The 17,010-nt window shown below is 26.1% G+C and overlaps 1 protein-coding gene across 4 annotated transcripts in view; it reads right to left on the bottom strand.

Annotated features, from left to right (window-relative positions):
- Positions 1-673: 673 nt before the first annotated feature.
- Positions 674-17,010, bottom strand: part of LOC136082419 (DNA ligase 1-like) — a 16,573-nt gene continuing 236 nt past the window's right edge. Inside the window, exons 2-12 of one of the 4 annotated variants that reach the window (XM_065801655.1) lie at positions 15,426-15,482; positions 15,124-15,168; positions 13,517-13,561; positions 10,165-11,802; positions 9,970-10,047; positions 7,124-7,174; positions 6,763-6,834; positions 6,629-6,673; positions 1,818-1,847; positions 1,037-1,129; positions 674-954 (exon numbers count right to left, since the gene is read on the bottom strand). In XM_065801655.1, the coding sequence (XP_065657727.1) occupies positions 785-954; positions 1,037-1,129; positions 1,818-1,847; positions 6,629-6,673; positions 6,763-6,834; positions 7,124-7,174; positions 9,970-10,047; positions 10,165-10,513 (888 nt within the window). In that variant the 5' untranslated portion in view covers positions 10,514-11,802; positions 13,517-13,561; positions 15,124-15,168; positions 15,426-15,482 and the 3' untranslated portion in view covers positions 674-784. Of the gene's footprint in view, positions 955-1,036; positions 1,130-1,817; positions 1,848-6,628; positions 6,674-6,762; positions 6,835-7,123; positions 7,175-9,969; positions 10,048-10,164; positions 11,803-13,516; positions 13,562-15,123; positions 15,169-15,425; positions 15,539-17,010 lie in introns of those variants that run through there. The other 3 variants (XM_065801656.1, XM_065801654.1, XM_065801657.1) reach the window with 3 other exon arrangements.

Raw genomic sequence — 17,010 nt, 5'->3', positions numbered from 1 at the left:
GAAATCTAACGTATAAGACGAAATATATATACTAAACAAAAGTGATTCTTTAGTGTCTCAGGAAAACATAGAAAAAATTACCCACTCTATATACGTAAAAGTAGATTTATGGAACAGTTCCAAAAATTTACTTTAATTTTAGATGTAATGTTTCTGAGTATAGTGAGACCCATTAAGTACAGAGTTTTGTTTTAGGTAGTTGCACTTGTAAATTTATTTAATGATTGTCGCATCCATTTACTTAAATGATTAGATTATCTTATGGATAAGAGGGATTATCTTTAGGACTAATCGTGAAAGAGTCTCCCTTACCAAGGTTGGACTGGATTACATGTTACCAGTAGTCAGTTGACCTAGCTTGACCTGATTTTCTATAAATGTTATCATATTTGTAAACGCTCACTTGATTACATTCTTAATTAGTTCCAATTTTGAAGAAGATAGTTGAAAAAATAAAAAGAAGAGCATTATCATTTAATAGTATTTAATACATTTACCAATAAAATTATCTAGTAGATAATTTTATAGGTAAATGTATTAAATTAATTACCTTTTATAAGTAAAACTGCTGTGCTATTAAAGCATTTTGAAATAGTTTAAATTAAGTTAATTTTTTTTATTGAAATAATCTTTTGAACTAATTTCAAATGCAACCAATTGAAAGAGATTATAATTAAAAGCGTATATAATTTTAACTAAAATAAAACAAAAATTTCTTGCTTAGCATATAATGAAAAATGTAAAGCCAAGATAAAATATAACAAAAATAAACACAGACAAATTATTAAATTTGAGTTGGCACATTCATTGATTTTAAGCGGTCTTCTCGTCGTTTTTCTCTTTGTATTTTATTTTTCCTTTCTTTATTCCGAAGATTTATAATTTTGGTTCTAACCACATTATAATTCTTTTTTGGGAGAACTTTATGTGTAAATGTGTTGATTTTTTCTCTTGCTGAAAAAAAATGAAAAGGTGTTATAGATTTTTATGAGTAACGTAAAAGTGTTCATTAATAATTTTTTGTGTAATATCTTACTTGGCCATTGCTTTACTTTTTCAGTGATAAAATCGTTAAATTCTTCTATTAATAGATTAGTTTCTATCTCATTCCAGGAACAACGTTGATTTACTAAATAAAAATTTGTATTATGATACAGAGAAAAGGATGTGCTATTACGACTGAACGGTAAAATTTAGGGTTGGATTCAGATATAGATTGTTATGTTTACTTTTTAAAGCAAATTTAAAGCAATCTTGCTTTATCTAAATCATAATAAAGCCGTCCAAAAGTAGTTGGACAAACAGCTTCTCTTTTTTTTTTAATATTTTCTCATTCATTTAACTTTTTTAAATAAAATATCATATATCTTATATCATATATCAAATTATACTACAATTATGAAAACCATAAAAAAGAGTCACCTTTGGAAAATACTACTTAAAAATTTTAATAAAAGAATGTGATTGATTGTTTCAAAAATAGGCCATAACAAATATGTCTTGTAACAATAACTTTGTCTGAACAAATGATAATTTTTTATTATGATATATGTTACATTTTGTTACAGATGTTGTTCATTAATTAATAAACAACTTTTAGTGTATAGCCAAATGTTGATCATGGAATGTAAATTTCATTAAAATTTATTACACATTTCTACCTTTATTATCTGCTTTTGAAGTGTCTCTGTTAAATATTTATTATTTCCCATTATGGGTATTGATTATTGAATGTTTTTATATTGAATGTTTTTTATGAAATCTTACCATTACCAAAATTTATTAAGAAAAAAAGAAGCGTAAAGTTATAATCAAACCTTGATAATGATTGACGTTTTCTTCTTCTGCTAAACAAAATAATTAAAAAATAAAAAATATAAAAAAGTTATAAGATGTTGTTGAAAAATTGTAAAACATAAAGTTTACAAATGAAAGGAGAAATAATTTCAATTTTGAATGAGAATAACATTTAGGTTAAAATCAGATATGGTTATATTTATTAATAAGTACTAATCTATAAGCTTGTTAAAACATTTAAACTTAAAGTTTAAATAGTGCAATATAAAAAGCAACGCTGTTTTATTTTAATCAAAGGAAAATGTATTTAATTTTATAATAATTATATTTATAATTGCATTTAATTTCAAAAATCTAACTTTCAATTAAAAGTTGCAAAGTATTTAAAATCTTTTTAGCTTTGCAATTTGAAAATGCCATTAAAAAAAAAAACGCTTGTAAGAAGTTTTTATTTGTTGTACAATGTTCTTTTGTTGACAAATGTCATAAATTACGGTAGAAATTCGATAAGTCGGACTCTGAAGGGGAATAGATAATTAGCCTGACTTAGCGGATGTCCAAGTTAAGAGAAGCTCTCGGTATGTATAAAGAGTGGAAAAGGAATTGAAAACATGACTTAGTAAAAGTCCGACTTATCCAGAGTCTAAGTTAACGGGATTCTACTGTAGTACCTTTTTTATTATAACATATATTTTATTATTTTTAATATGTCTTGAAAAAGTATATTTTTATATTTTTATGTTTTTAAATTTTTAAGATTTAAATTAGTAAAAAAGAATTAAATATTCATTTAAATGTGTTATAAATATGTTTACTGATTGAAGGTAAAAAAAAATCAATATTTTTTTAAATGACGTCATGAAAAACTCGTTTGGATTAAACGCGCTTGAATCAAGTCTGTAGATTGCGGAGTATATTGTACAAACTAATAAAATATTTTAAACGGAGAACGCGAGCTTCGACTAAAATAATAAAGTTAGTTTTTCTTGGTATGCATTTATTCTTATATTTTTTTCACAAAAATTTATCTCCAACCTTTTTTTTTAACATTGAACACAACATGTCTCGGATTATACTTGACAACGAGGGTATCTATACTATTAGTATAATATATATATTATACTTGACAACGAGAGTATCTATACTCCCTTGAAATATTTTACGAAAATTAATTCAATAAAGAGTTACATCGATTATAAAAGTTTTTATTTAATTATATATAAAACTTTTTAATGATGTCTTTTAAAAATTAAACTTAAAAGTTTAAAGTTTTTAAATCCTTTCAAAAGGTTTAAAAGTCTTTAAAGTAGTTAAGTAATATATATATACAATTTACTTATACTATTATTTTTTAATTACTTTTATTCTTTTAATAATTTGTTTATAAAAAAATAATTAATTTATAAAAAGTTAAAAGCTATGATTACACAATGTAACAAAAAAAAAAAAAATTTCTGTTTATCAAAGTTTTTTGATGTTTCTTAATTAATTTGAGTATGCTGAGTCTGAATATGACATTGGATTTTTTATTGCATCAATCGTTTGGTCGTAAAAAAAAAAATAATCAATTAAACATATAATTAATATAAATCGTTTTGCATTAGATTCTACTTTAGTCAATATAAAACATTTACTAATTCAAAAGTGTTATGTTATGTTACAAAACTTCATGTTACATCATGTTTCTTACATATATTACATAATGTTACATTATATTGTATTGTAACAGTCTCTCACAATCTCAAAAAACACTAAAAGTGAACAGTAGAACGAGGTTTTCTTTTATGAAGTTTCTCGTCATCGCGTATCAAACACCAGATGTAGTCACCCATCATAGCTGCATCCCATCTGCCCTGGTATCTTTTCTCCATTGCAAGAATATCCTGATGGAAACGTTCCCCGTGCTCTTCACTCACATCACCCAAATTTGGTCTGAAAAATTCTAAGTGTGAATGCAGGTAATGCAGCTTTATTGACATTCTGCATTTCATATCTGCGTACCGTACAATTAAGTTTTCCACTATCTCTTTGTAGTTATCACTCTTATTGTTGCCTAAAAAGCTATGAACAACATGTCTAAATGCAGTCCATGCTTCTTTTTCAACAGCAGACATTTTGTCCTCAAGCTCCTTACATGCCAACATAACTTTAATCTGTGGACCAACGAATATACCTGCTGAAATTTTTGCATCTGACACCTTTGGAAACATCTGCCGAATATGCTGGAATGCTGCACTATCTGGGTTTAATGCTTTGACAAATTGTTTGATAAGACCAAGTTTAATGTGAAGGGGTGGTAGTAAGATCTTTTCAACAGGTATCAGAGATTGATTAATAACATTGTGCAAACCAGGCTGTAAATGTTCTCTCACTGGCCACTCACGTCTTGTGAAGTGCTGGTTTGCAGCCCTGCTATCCCATAAACAAAGAAAACACGAGTACTTTGTGTATCCTCCTTGCAGACCGAGAAGAAATGCTAGCATCTTAAAGTCTCCACATACATCCCACTTGTAACTGTCGTAGTTGATTTTCTCAAGCAACAACTTCACGTTCTTATAGTCTTCCTTTAGATGAACGGAATGAGCTACTGGAATCGAAGGAAATTGGTTTCCGTTATGGAGCATAACTGCCTTTAGACTTCTTGTTGAGCTGTCAATGAATAATCTCCACTCTTCAGGATTGTGAACAATGCCAATGTCATTGAAAAGACCACGAACGTCATGACAATAGCACAGTGATTCTGATACTACATAAAAGTATGCGAATGTTTCATGTCTTTTTCGGTATTTCGAGGTTCTGCAGCTTGGATCTAATAAATTCCATTTTTTCAAACGTGATGTCAGAAGTTCTGCATTTGATTTAGTGAGACCTAAATCTCGTACTAAGTCATCAAGTTCTTGTTGGATAGGGAAATGAGGTGAATCATTCGGTTCCCTGAAATCACAGTCATCATTGAGTTCATCCGGTGAGTCTACTTCAGAATGATATGCAGCTGCTTCTTCGGATTGAGGTGGAGTAGGAACAGGCAATTCATCACTGTGTGGAACTGGTCCAATAGAAGATAGTGTACTTGGATAAACTGGAGTCAGCCTATCTTTCGGTTTTTTATACTTTGAAATGTCAACAATGCAGAAAAAGCAGTCATCATGATGGTTCGTCGGTTCTCTCCATATTCTCGGAATCGCAAAGGGCATTGACTTTCGGATTCCACGCAGCCATCCTTCCAGAGTTGATCTGCAGCTACCACAACTGTAGTGTGGTGCCCACGATTTGTCCTGATCTCCCATAGCCATGCCAAAATAAGCATGATATGCAGTAAAGAATTTTGTACCACTGACAATCTTATGTTTAGCTTGTGTTGGACTAATATAATAACCACAAACATAACAGAATGAGTCAGGACAAAGCTTGCAGGATCTACTAGACATATTCACCACTTCATGTAACAGTTGTAATTAGTTAAACTGAAAATAAACACACGAATATAGTTAAAATCAGCATATATATATAATGTTTTAATTGCATTACACATATACGAAAACTCCGAAATATACTTTATGCTTTTTCTCAGGAAATCTTGATGATAGAGAAAAACCAATGGTACCACTGAAATCAGCATACAAAAATTATGTAAGAAACATTAAAAAATTAACATAAACAAAAATGTTGTTACATGGTGTTATTTTAAAAACAAGCATTTAATTTAGAGTTTTTTCACGGTGTCAGATTTTCTTTTGAAATGTAAAGAAAATTTTAATGGTTTTTTGATTGTAATAGTTCTTGATAATAGATTTTAAAAAATAACATTGCTGATCTTTCAGTTTACTTTTAATAAAAGATTTAAATACAACTCGATTTTTTTAATTAAGACCACAAGCTTAGTTTTTTTAATTTTTTTCAGTTTAAGTTAAATAGATAAACATTGAATTTGAAATTGAACTCAGACTTTTTTTATAAGTGAAATTGAACTCAGACTTTTTTTATAAGTTTTAACTAACCCATTTAAAAACTCTATTCCTTACTTTTCTTAATAACTTCTATAAGCCCAATTCCAATATACTTTTTATAAAAAAACTAATTAAATTACTTCGTAATCACAAAATATTATCTTTTTAAAGAATACTTGAAAATCAAAGTAGATATTCTTAAGTTGTTTGGCGTACAAACGTTACTTTTTACGACTAACAATCGAGTTTCAGGTTGATTTTTTCCAGTGAGCAAATCTAGGTTTCACGTTTTTTGTAAAATCAAGATCTGAATTATTTAAATTTATGTAAACCGTTTATACTCATTTTCTTATAATAATTTGTGATAGATAATTTAATATGTTTTTTATATAATTTATATAAATTATATAAAGTTTTTTATATAATTTATATAAATTATGTTTTATATAATTTATATAAAGATAATTTAATATGTTTATTATACTAAACAATTATATTATAGCAAATTTGTTATAACTTATTACTATTAAAAACGAGTTCAATATTTACTTATTTAAGCACTTATTATATTTGGGTCAAGATTTTATAAAGAATGCAAAACCTGGATTTGCTCACTGGAATTTAGTTTCAACCCGAGTTTCAATGGTAAAAAAATAAAATTAAAATGGTGTTTTTTTCAGTGATTTTGGCGAGTATGTTTTGTTGATATGCATTTATTATTACAATTTAGTTGAAAAGAAAAAAAAACATTTATTTTTCAAAAATTATTTATTTAAAAAAAACCGTAAAAAATAAGTTTTACAAATAAAAGAATAAAAAATTTAAATTTTATATAAGCATAATAGTAATATTGTAATCATTTGTTTCCTTTGTAAATTTTTTACCTTGTATTGAGTTTTCTACAATTTTCAGCTTTTCGTTTACTTTTGCTAAATAAAATTTTAAGATTCAAAATATTATTTTTGAAATCTGAAACAAAAAAATGTAGTACATTTTTTAATAAGCATTAGAAACTTACAATCATAGATTTTTGTCTTTAGTTCTTTCTCTTTTTTACAGTTAGATGTGATTTTTTTAAAATCAACATTGTCTATAAAATAAATTTCAAAATTTTACTTTACTACCAATACTTGCAAGTTTTAATTTGAAACAGAAAAAAATTTAAATATAATTTTAAGTTTTGATTTGAAATAGAAAAAAATAGAAATTTAAGTTTTGATTTGAAATAGTAAAAATTAAAAATAAAAATTTAAGTTTTAGTTTGAAATAGAAATAAACTTTTAAAATAATATTTATATGGCAAGTAGCTCTAAACTCAATATTCTTTTTAAAAATAACATTTAAATAATTTAAGTTTATTTAAATAATACAAAATTTACCATTTGCACATTTGTTTGAAAAATACTCTGTTTGGTTATCAGAATTTACTTCTAAAAAAGATTTGACAATCAGTCAAAAATCATTCATTTGTATTGTTAAAAATTTTTTTTTTTTTTTTTTACGTTAAATTCTCATTTAGAAATTGCATAAAAAATACATTTTCTACTTCTTTTTGTAGAAGGCATCTCATTAAAATTAGAATCAAAATCATCACACGCTAATAAAGAAAATAATAATATATAAAAAACAATAAATATAGTTTAATAATAATGTGCGCCATTACCACCTCAACTACCAGGCCCAAACATTGGTGCTTTAGAGCAAGTTTAAAGCACCAATGTTTTTCACACTTGTTTGTTAATTATAGAACTATAGGTTAAAAGAGAGTTGTAACAAAAATTTAAAAATGAATGGTTTTCTGAACTGTTTGTTTAGGTTTCTGAACTGTATGTATGGCGTACTATAAATATAGTTTAATAATTAAAATAAAAAGTAATCTAGAAAAATTACGAGCGTTTACAAACATGAACGTTTAAATTCAACATTTGTTAAACTGTTACTAATGATTGTAAAAAAACATGCATTACATTTAAAATTAACCAATGAGAATTATAATAAAGTTTATTAAAAGCAAAGGGTACTTTCTGTACTGCTAAAACCAATATTTTCATATAACTGAAAATGCCTTTGAAGTTATTAGTGAAGTAAAGTTGGTGGTTTGATGTACATAATTACTTCTTTTATATATATATATATATATATATATATATATATATATATATATATATATATATATATATATATTTTTTTTTTTTTTTCTTTTAAACATCTTCGCTTCTAACAAGGCTACAAGCAATGACTAATTAAAGTCGAAAGTTACTAGAAGAGAAAAGATTATAAAGCAAGATAACGATTGGTTGAAGTTACTAGCAGAGAAAAGTTTATAGAGCAAGATAACAATTGACAGACATCTTAAAGGATTGCAAATTATATGAATCAGGAAAGCGAGATGAAGGAAGCGAATTCCAAAGAACTGATGTTCGGGGGAAAAAAAACTAGACGAATAAGAGTTTATGGAGCACTTAGAAACAGTCACAGAAAAAGGATGAAACTTAATTGAACGACAAGTAACATGAGAATGAATTTTAGTGGATGGCACAAGAGACGTTAGCTCTTTAGAGCAGTACCCATTATAGTATTTGTAGAAAAAAGAAAGAGAAACAACATTATGACGATGTGATAATGGTTGGAGGTTGGCTGCAAGAGCAGGTCCAACTATATATTTGCAATGCATTTTTGCACCTTGTCTAAAAGACAAAGGGCATCATTATAAGTTCCACCCCAGATATGGCAACAGTATTCCATACAAGGCTGGATTTGAGATTTATAGAGATAGAGAATAGAATCCAGAGTAAGAAAGTGTCGAGGTCTATAGAGAGATGCAACCTTAGCAGGTGCTAATTTTGCAACAGATTTGATATATAGTATCTAAGAAAGATCAGAAGTAAGAGTTAATCCTAGAAGATGAAGAGTGCATGACTCATCGAGTACTTTGCCGTTCATAAATATAGGAAGATCTAAATTATTGATTTTGATAACGATTGGCTGAAAAAAATTTAAAGTTTTATCTTTATTGAAGTTCAACAGCCACTGTGAGCCCCATGCTGTAGTAGAAGTGAGCTCCTTTTCAAGCTCAAATCCCTCAAGGCCAAGGATAGAACCTTGAGGAACCCCTGAAGTTACAGAATAAGAAGAAGAGTGCTGTCCAACGAGGACAACTTTTATGCTATGATTGGAAAAGAAGGATTCAATAATCTTAAAGATGTTGCCAGATACACCATAGACCAGCCAGAATGACCAGCATGCCAAACTTTATCAAATACTTTAGAAATGTCAAGAGCAATGGCCTTAAACCTCTCCACCTTTATCTAATGCATGATAAAACCTATCGATTATATTATTATTATCATTGTTACTATTATTATTTGCATATAACATTAAGTAATTGAATCCTGTATTTTTAATACCAGGATTAACAGCTTTTCATAAAAGTAATATTTTAACTATTTAAGTTATGAGAGTCTTAGTGAAATTAGTATATATTTGACTATAATATAACATCAGAATGAGACTTTGCATTATAAGAAAGAAAATAATATCACAATAGTGGAAATTTCATAAAAAAATAACAATTATTAAAAAAAGTTGACTATTTAGTTAGATTAAAGGTTGCTTAATAAAACTGTGGTCTGTCTCAGGCTAAGTTCCACTTTTGGTAGTTTTGTTATACAATTTTGTTGTTATTTGCAGAATATTTTTCTTAATTTACAATATTTCAACTTATGTAGCTATTCTGCTACAAAAATTTACATATCTGCTACATAATACTATTTCTTGGAATTTGGCATGCACTTAGAAAATAAAATTATAAAACAGGCCCAGTAGATTTAAATAGAGCCCTAACAATTAATGCAGTTAACTTGTTTCTTTCCCTAATATTTTGTGATCTGGTAGGTATGTGTTAATTTCCCCTTTATTTAAGTAAAGAATAATGAAAAATCACGACTTTTTAAAGATTTTTGATATACTGAAAATTTAAAAACCACAAATGTTTCTGGAATCTGAAATTTGCAATCACTTAATTCGACCCTTGCCTTATATTTTTAATTTTGTTAATTGTTTATGAGCATAATTTAAAAATAAATTATTTCCACAAGTACAACAAATAGTTTTAAAAAACTGTTCAATGATTAAATGTTTAAATTAAATTATTCACTCAGTATTTTCAAAAAGTTTAAGTATTGGTTATAAAAAGTTTTTTCAGTATATAGAATAAATTATTTACTTTCATTTTTTGCGGATTGGCTTTCTGTCAAACATTCAAACTTATCATCATCGTTGTCTTCATCATCTTCTTCTCCTCCTGAATAAAAATGTCAAAGTAAATTAATCTGATTTAAAGTAATTATTTATATATTCCAAATGTAATTATTGTTAATACTTTAAAGTTATTTTTAAAATCTAGTTATTAAAATATTACCTCTATCAAATTTTTCCAAATTTGCTCCAAGCCTGGAAATTATCTTTGCTGATAGAGGAGCTTGATACCTACTTTTGTTCATTTGCTTTGAATGTCCCATAAATTCGTAAAAAAGTGTTTTAACTTCTTCTTCAACATCTAAATCAGCATGGAGATAGCTGATTCGATGTCGGTTTGATGTTGCCGTAATATTGTCTGGGTTTTTAAGACTTAATTTTGAAATTACTGTTTTTACAGAGTGCCATCCAACAATATGCTCTTCCGAGTTTTGTGTGCTCGGAAAGAGATATATATTTGTTGGATGAACACCTGCTACATTTCTAAAAGTCGGACATGCAAGTTTTTCCATAGCTTGATATGTGTCCAATAGAATTAATACAGGCACAATCGATTTTCCTTTGCCTTCTACAAATAAAATTTATAGGTTTGCAAATAATTCTTGGTACTGTGTTATGATTTCTTTGCACCTTTTCTCATCAATCCAGATGCCTTTTTTAGCCATATTCCAATGGTGTAAAGAAATTCTTGCCACCTCACCTGCTCGTTTACCATTATTATGGTTAGCCTGACACAGGCAGAATTTCGAAGCTCAACATAAGTATTGGCATTTTCAAATTTATAATTTTTGTTTGTGATTATGGAGTTCATTGTGTTTATAACATGTTTTCTTACAATTTTAAGGTCTTGCTCCAAGGGCAAGTTTTCTGGCTTCCTCAGATTCAGATGCTGATTTTTGTTAAGTTCGTAATCAGCATCTCCGAATATTTCGACATGACTTCTTTGCAGCATTATTTTGAATTTTTTTAAATTTTCAAGTTCACTTTCTAAGTCATTTCTGATATAATAGAACTCCAAGCTTTCTGCAGCTTTTTTAAGTAAATAGTAAAGTGTTTTTTTGAGTCCTGGTTTAATAGAACAATCTTTGTTTTCTGAATTTGATGTATATGTCAAAACAGCTTGCATTGTTTCATCAAAATTTATTTTGCGAAACATGTCGGCAATGTCATTTGAAATTACTTCAATATCTGTTCTTGTTTTAAAAATTTTGTAGAGGGAGGCTATACTTCTCATATTTTTTCGTACCTGGGTACAAACCTCCCCCAATTTATCCTGTTTGCTTCTTACCTTCAAAAACATTCTGTAACCAATATACAGCAAAGGTTTATCATTTCTGCATAGACTTCCTATGTCACCATCCCTTAGCTTAAAAATAATTTTTCTGTTGAATATTTCATCATCAGGTAATTCATTATTTGACATTACTAGCGGTATTTTATAAATTGTTGTGGGAACTACTGTTTTTAATTGGCATTTTTTTGAATGTCGTGAGAAATTTCGTTTCGACATTGTTATGTAGCAGTGGATGCATGTAATTACTTTATTCCTATCAATTTATTTATTTTTTTTAATATTAGAGTTTTAGCTCGTTTGATATTGAGGTATGTCCTCCAGAGCTTGTTTCATATTAAAAGCAATGATGCCCTCTTTTTTTATAAGAGCAAGCTCTTTTTTTAATGAGTCTTCAACTAGATTTTGAAGTATTTTTTCATTTCTGTGTGCCTTTTTTACATGGCGAGACAGATTGCTAAACATCCTTTCACAATATAGGCAGAACCTTTTTCCTCTTTTTCTTTTTGCCTGAAATGACAAAAAAACAAATTAATGTCTTAAAAGAAATAGTAAAACTACCAAAAAACGCTGAAACCATCTTCACAAAAAGCTGAACAACTTTTTTAATGTAGGAAAAAAAAAAATTATGAAATCGTAAATTTTTTTGTCAAAATTTTTACAATGACATTGTTTACTAAAACTCGTAAGTATCAAACACGCTTGTATATGAAGATTTAAAACCCTATTATTCTCTTGAATATGAACAAAACATGTCTAATTACCTGGTAGTCCCTTTAAAATATATACATAACATAATACAAACAGAAAAAACTAATGGACAAAAAATAAAAACACACAACCAAGGTTGAGCTTGTAATAGTGGGAATCAAAGTGAAACCTAAATATTATTTTGTTTATACTATAACTTAAAGAGTAGAAATTAAAAAATCTAAAACCTTTCTTGGAATTAGCAAAAAAAATTCAACAAAATGTCCTTCTTCATTTTTAAACTGCCTTTTTGAAACTTTCATGCTAAAACCTAATTACCAAAACATGTTTGATTTTTAGGGTTTGGTTATGTTTGAACCAAAATATCTTATTAAAGCAATTATTTTAATTTTTTTTTTTTTTGATATTTCATAATTTTTAAAATAATGAAATTATAAAAAGGTTTCTTTCTTTTTTTACTACACTTGCAACAAGAGTGCAAGCAATCTATGCAAGTTAGAATAAAGAAAGCAATAAATAAATAAGTTAATAAATAATAAAGTGTCAATGAGTAAAATAATAATTTTTGTTGATGCAAGCATTTTATTTACAAATACGATCTTGTTTTTTATTGAAATAAAAAAAATTAAAATGTATATATTAAAGAATAAAATGGGGTCAAATAAAATAGTTAAGAATTTTATTTACTTGTTATGAGAAAAAGATGTTTTGTTTTTTGCAAGGTTTTTGAGATTTGAACTTTGAGAATTTTTAAGTTATTGAGAACTTTGTATTTAAATATATAAAAATATTTAAATATTGAAAAAAATAACTTTCATTTTTGTGATGATTTTTATTAGAACAGATAATCGATTTAAAATGATGCAAAACATTTATAGAGTTTGATTGTTTGATTGAGACTTAATTAATAAAACCGCATTGAACAAGTGAGCAGTTCCTTCACTTATTGTTAGGGTATTTCATTCAACCCCACAATTCTCAGTTTCTATTTTTTATTCATTTTTCCTAAATGGAAAATTTAATTTTGAAAAAAGACTCTAGATAAGCGTAAAAAGTTATAACAATAAACGTAAAACAGTAAAATTATATCAAATTTAATTTCTAAAGGTTTTAAGTTCACTTTTAAAAAAGAAAGAAAAAAATCTTATTACGCATTCTAAAACTTAAGATATTATAACAAAAATTGTTTTATTAAAAATAAAATATGATATCATCTTACTCAGAAAAATATATACTCTACAACATGATCAAAAAATATTTGCAAAAAGATTATTATATGATTAATTAAGAGCAAAAGAATAAACATTGTTATAGCTCATTCATTCTACCTGCAATTTCATTTGACCCTGTTTTACTCTATATTTTATATTATCTATTACCAAATATGTTATATTTTAAAAACTAGAAATATTTACATATTTTTTCATAGAGTACATTGAGTACGTATAGTAGCTATATATAAATGAACAATTGTTTCAACGTGTTTTAACTATTTGAATAAAAAAAATATAACCTTCTCAATCTCTTCTTCAGATTCACTGAGGTCTTGAATATTATCCTTTAAGGTAAAACAAATGTTGAATTTTTATTTATTTGGTTATATATGGAATAGTTTAGCTTTATATTCCAAATATATAATTTTTAGCATTATTTTAAACATAAATGAAAACTTAATAAAAAAACTAGCTTCCTCCACTTTACCTTTTTAATTATTACCCATAGGCCTTGAGTAAGTGTGTAAAAATATTATAAAGAGTTATATTAAAATATTAACAGAAAATTTTCAGTTAATCATTTTCAGTTAAGTATTTCTAAGTATAGAGAATGATCTTTTATATTCTACTTATAAAGAATAATTTAAATTGTATCTGATTATTTTCACGAAAAAGTTTGAGTTTTTTAGCTTAATCCTGTTCATGGCATTTCTTATCTTATTAGTTATACCATGTCTTGCTTTCTTTGTCATTGTCAGAACAATCATCAAATCACTAAAATAATGTAATATTTATATTACTATCATTTTAGTGATATATTTATATAGAAATATTTATATATTATATTATAGTTTTGTATATTTATATAACTAAAATTATGTTAGTTATTTTATTATATTAAATTTGATTGCTAAATTGATAATTTTTGTTCTTAAAAAATACTGTTTTATTTTGTGTGAGAATCCCGAAAGAAAACTTTTTAATAAAATGTATTCGTCAGGTCATCATTTCTTACTAGTGATCACTGATGTTCACATCATCACTGAAAATCTACAAAATCTTTTAACCAATTTTATTTCAAAATGTTCTCAATATTCAATACTCAATAACAGAATACAATCTTTACCAGGTGCAAGAGCAGTTTGAACTTCATCACCAACTTTAACCCAATAATTATCATTATTATCAGCTTGTTTAGGATTAGGATACTGCTTCCATAAATTGATGGGTGTGGTTATAACCATAATCATGTGTTTTAACATTTCTTAGTTAAAAGCGCATCAACCACACATAGATGAATAGCATGTATTTTTTGAAATTTGATATCCAAGTTTCATATCTTGATCATTTTTATTCATCAAGTTAGCTCTATCAGTAATACAAACTAAAATCGTTTTAATCAAATGAATTGAGCCTACCAAGTTAATGCATTTTAAAATTTTCCTTTTGTATTTTTTTTTTAATATAACTTGTAATAACTGTTTTTGTTAGGAATTTAAGATAAGTAAAGTTATTTTTATGAAAATTAAAATTACCCCTTTGCCTTAGACATTTTAATTTTGCTAATATCTTTAACTTGATTCATATTTATTGTTTTTTTACAAGTAAAATCTTTCAATTTATATAAATATTAATTAGTCTTCTTTTTAAGAATTAAAAATTTTTTAACTATGTTACATATTACTAGTAACAACATATTACATATTACTAGTAACAAGGTGATCAAGATGATACTAATCTAAACCTGACTTCATTTAAATTAGTATAAATTTTGTTTATTTTATAAAAATTAATATTCCATTAATTTAACAAAGGGACAGTTTTGTTTTATTTTTTTTTGCTTTAAATGTTGCGAACTAATGTATGTAAATAAAAAATTTATATTAAAATAAAAAAATATAAATACCTCCATGACCTTTGACTCAATATGTTCATTGTCTTTTACATTATCCTAAAAAATACTTTTTTTATAAATACACAGTAATATGTTTTATTTAATATAACGTGAGATATATTATATTGACAAATGAACCGTATTTATTTGTTTAAAATGATATGTTTTTTGATTGAATATTGTTCATTGAAATGCAGATAAAATAAAACATATAAAGACTTATTATTTTTTCAATTCAACTAAGAAAACAGCTATTTATTTTTTGCCTAATTAGAAAATATTAAAAAATTAAATTATGTTAATTTAAAGCTGACCTCCTCATCAATTTCCTCTGAGCTTTCTGATGTTTCTTCGTTATATTCACTTTCGGACTTAAAAAATAAAACTAATTTATTTAAGCTAACAAGTTTTATAAATAATTAGTAAATTTATTTTGTGTATATATATATTATATATATATATATATATATATATATATATATATATATATATATATATATATATATACAACCTTTGGAATTAGGGTCAGCATTCAGCAATGCCAACCTAACTGCTAAACTAAAAGTGTTTTAGGTCTGCAAAAAATTACCGACCCCGTTTCTGTTTTAAGGTAACTTCTTTGTGGCAAATTTTTTTACCGACTTAATGCTGACCTCAAACAGTTTTTTTCCTAATTCCGAGGGTTGTATATATGTATATATATATAGAATATATTCATTATATATATATATAAATAATACATAATACAGTCTTCTCCGTTTAAAATATAATGCCAGCACACAAAAAACACTGGCAATATGGTGATTTTTAAGTTCGCCTACAGGATTTAAAAATTTCATTTTTTTTTACTATTTGAACTAAAATAAAAATAGCGGAAAGAATGCTTTTAATAAATATTGGATAGAATAATTTAAAAAAAACTGGTAAAAAAAACATTTTTTATAAAATTTGAACAAATGAACAAAAATGTTTTGTTGCAATTTAAAACAAAACGCTTTTCAAGTTGCAGGTTTTGGGATAATACAAATATAACATATAAAATCTCAATATTGCAAAAATGAAGTATAAAATTTACTCATATCTTACACCTTTTATAAGTTAAGCAAAGCCGTTCAATAATATTATATTACGTGTATTTTTATGATGTTATATAACTATGTTGTTTCTCATAGCTAACCATTTAAGATGGTTTTTTAGTTGCTTCTTTAAACAAACTTTTTCAGTTTAATGGTAATCTTTTAAATAATGTTAAAATATATTTTCATGGCAATTCTACAAATTTTTTTACTGCTTATTTTGAAAACATAAAATATAGGTTAGTGCTAATATATATTTAAATGATTTTTCTGTTTTGTTCGTCAAAATAACAATTATAATTTGGCCTCTAACAATTTAAATTTAAAGTTTACAGCACAAAATGTACTACCATCATTGTAACCCCTTAAAAGGGGTAACAATGACAGTAGACAGTAACAATGACAGTACTTATTTAGGTCAGACAGTGCCATTTTTTTTTAATTTAATAAAATGTAAAAAATTAAAAAATATCTTTATAATTCATTTGAAATATTAAAGAATATTGTTAAACAATATTTACACTATAGATTAATATGTGCAGCTGTATTTTTAATAAATGCAATAAAGTCTTTTTTTGACATTTTTGTTGATCTTATTTTATTGTTTTAACTCTTATGTTTTTGTTTAAACTCAATAATATTAAACTGCTTATCTAATTCAGTAATGATTTTACCATTTCTTTATTAAAGTTTATTTATTTATAATTAATCAAATTTTGTGTAGATAAAAATGATATGCTAAAGTTAATTTTTAAAATAAACCTGATGCAAAGTTGAATGAAAATTTGCTTCTAGTAAAAGTTAAAAAAGCAAGTACTTCTAT

Source organism: Hydra vulgaris, chromosome 07 (genome assembly GCF_038396675.1).
Source record: "Hydra vulgaris chromosome 07, alternate assembly HydraT2T_AEP".
Classification (NCBI taxonomy): domain Eukaryota; kingdom Metazoa; phylum Cnidaria; class Hydrozoa; order Anthoathecata; family Hydridae; genus Hydra; species Hydra vulgaris.
Note: the sequence above shows the minus strand (reverse complement) of the source record. Positions and strands in the feature narration are given on the sequence as shown.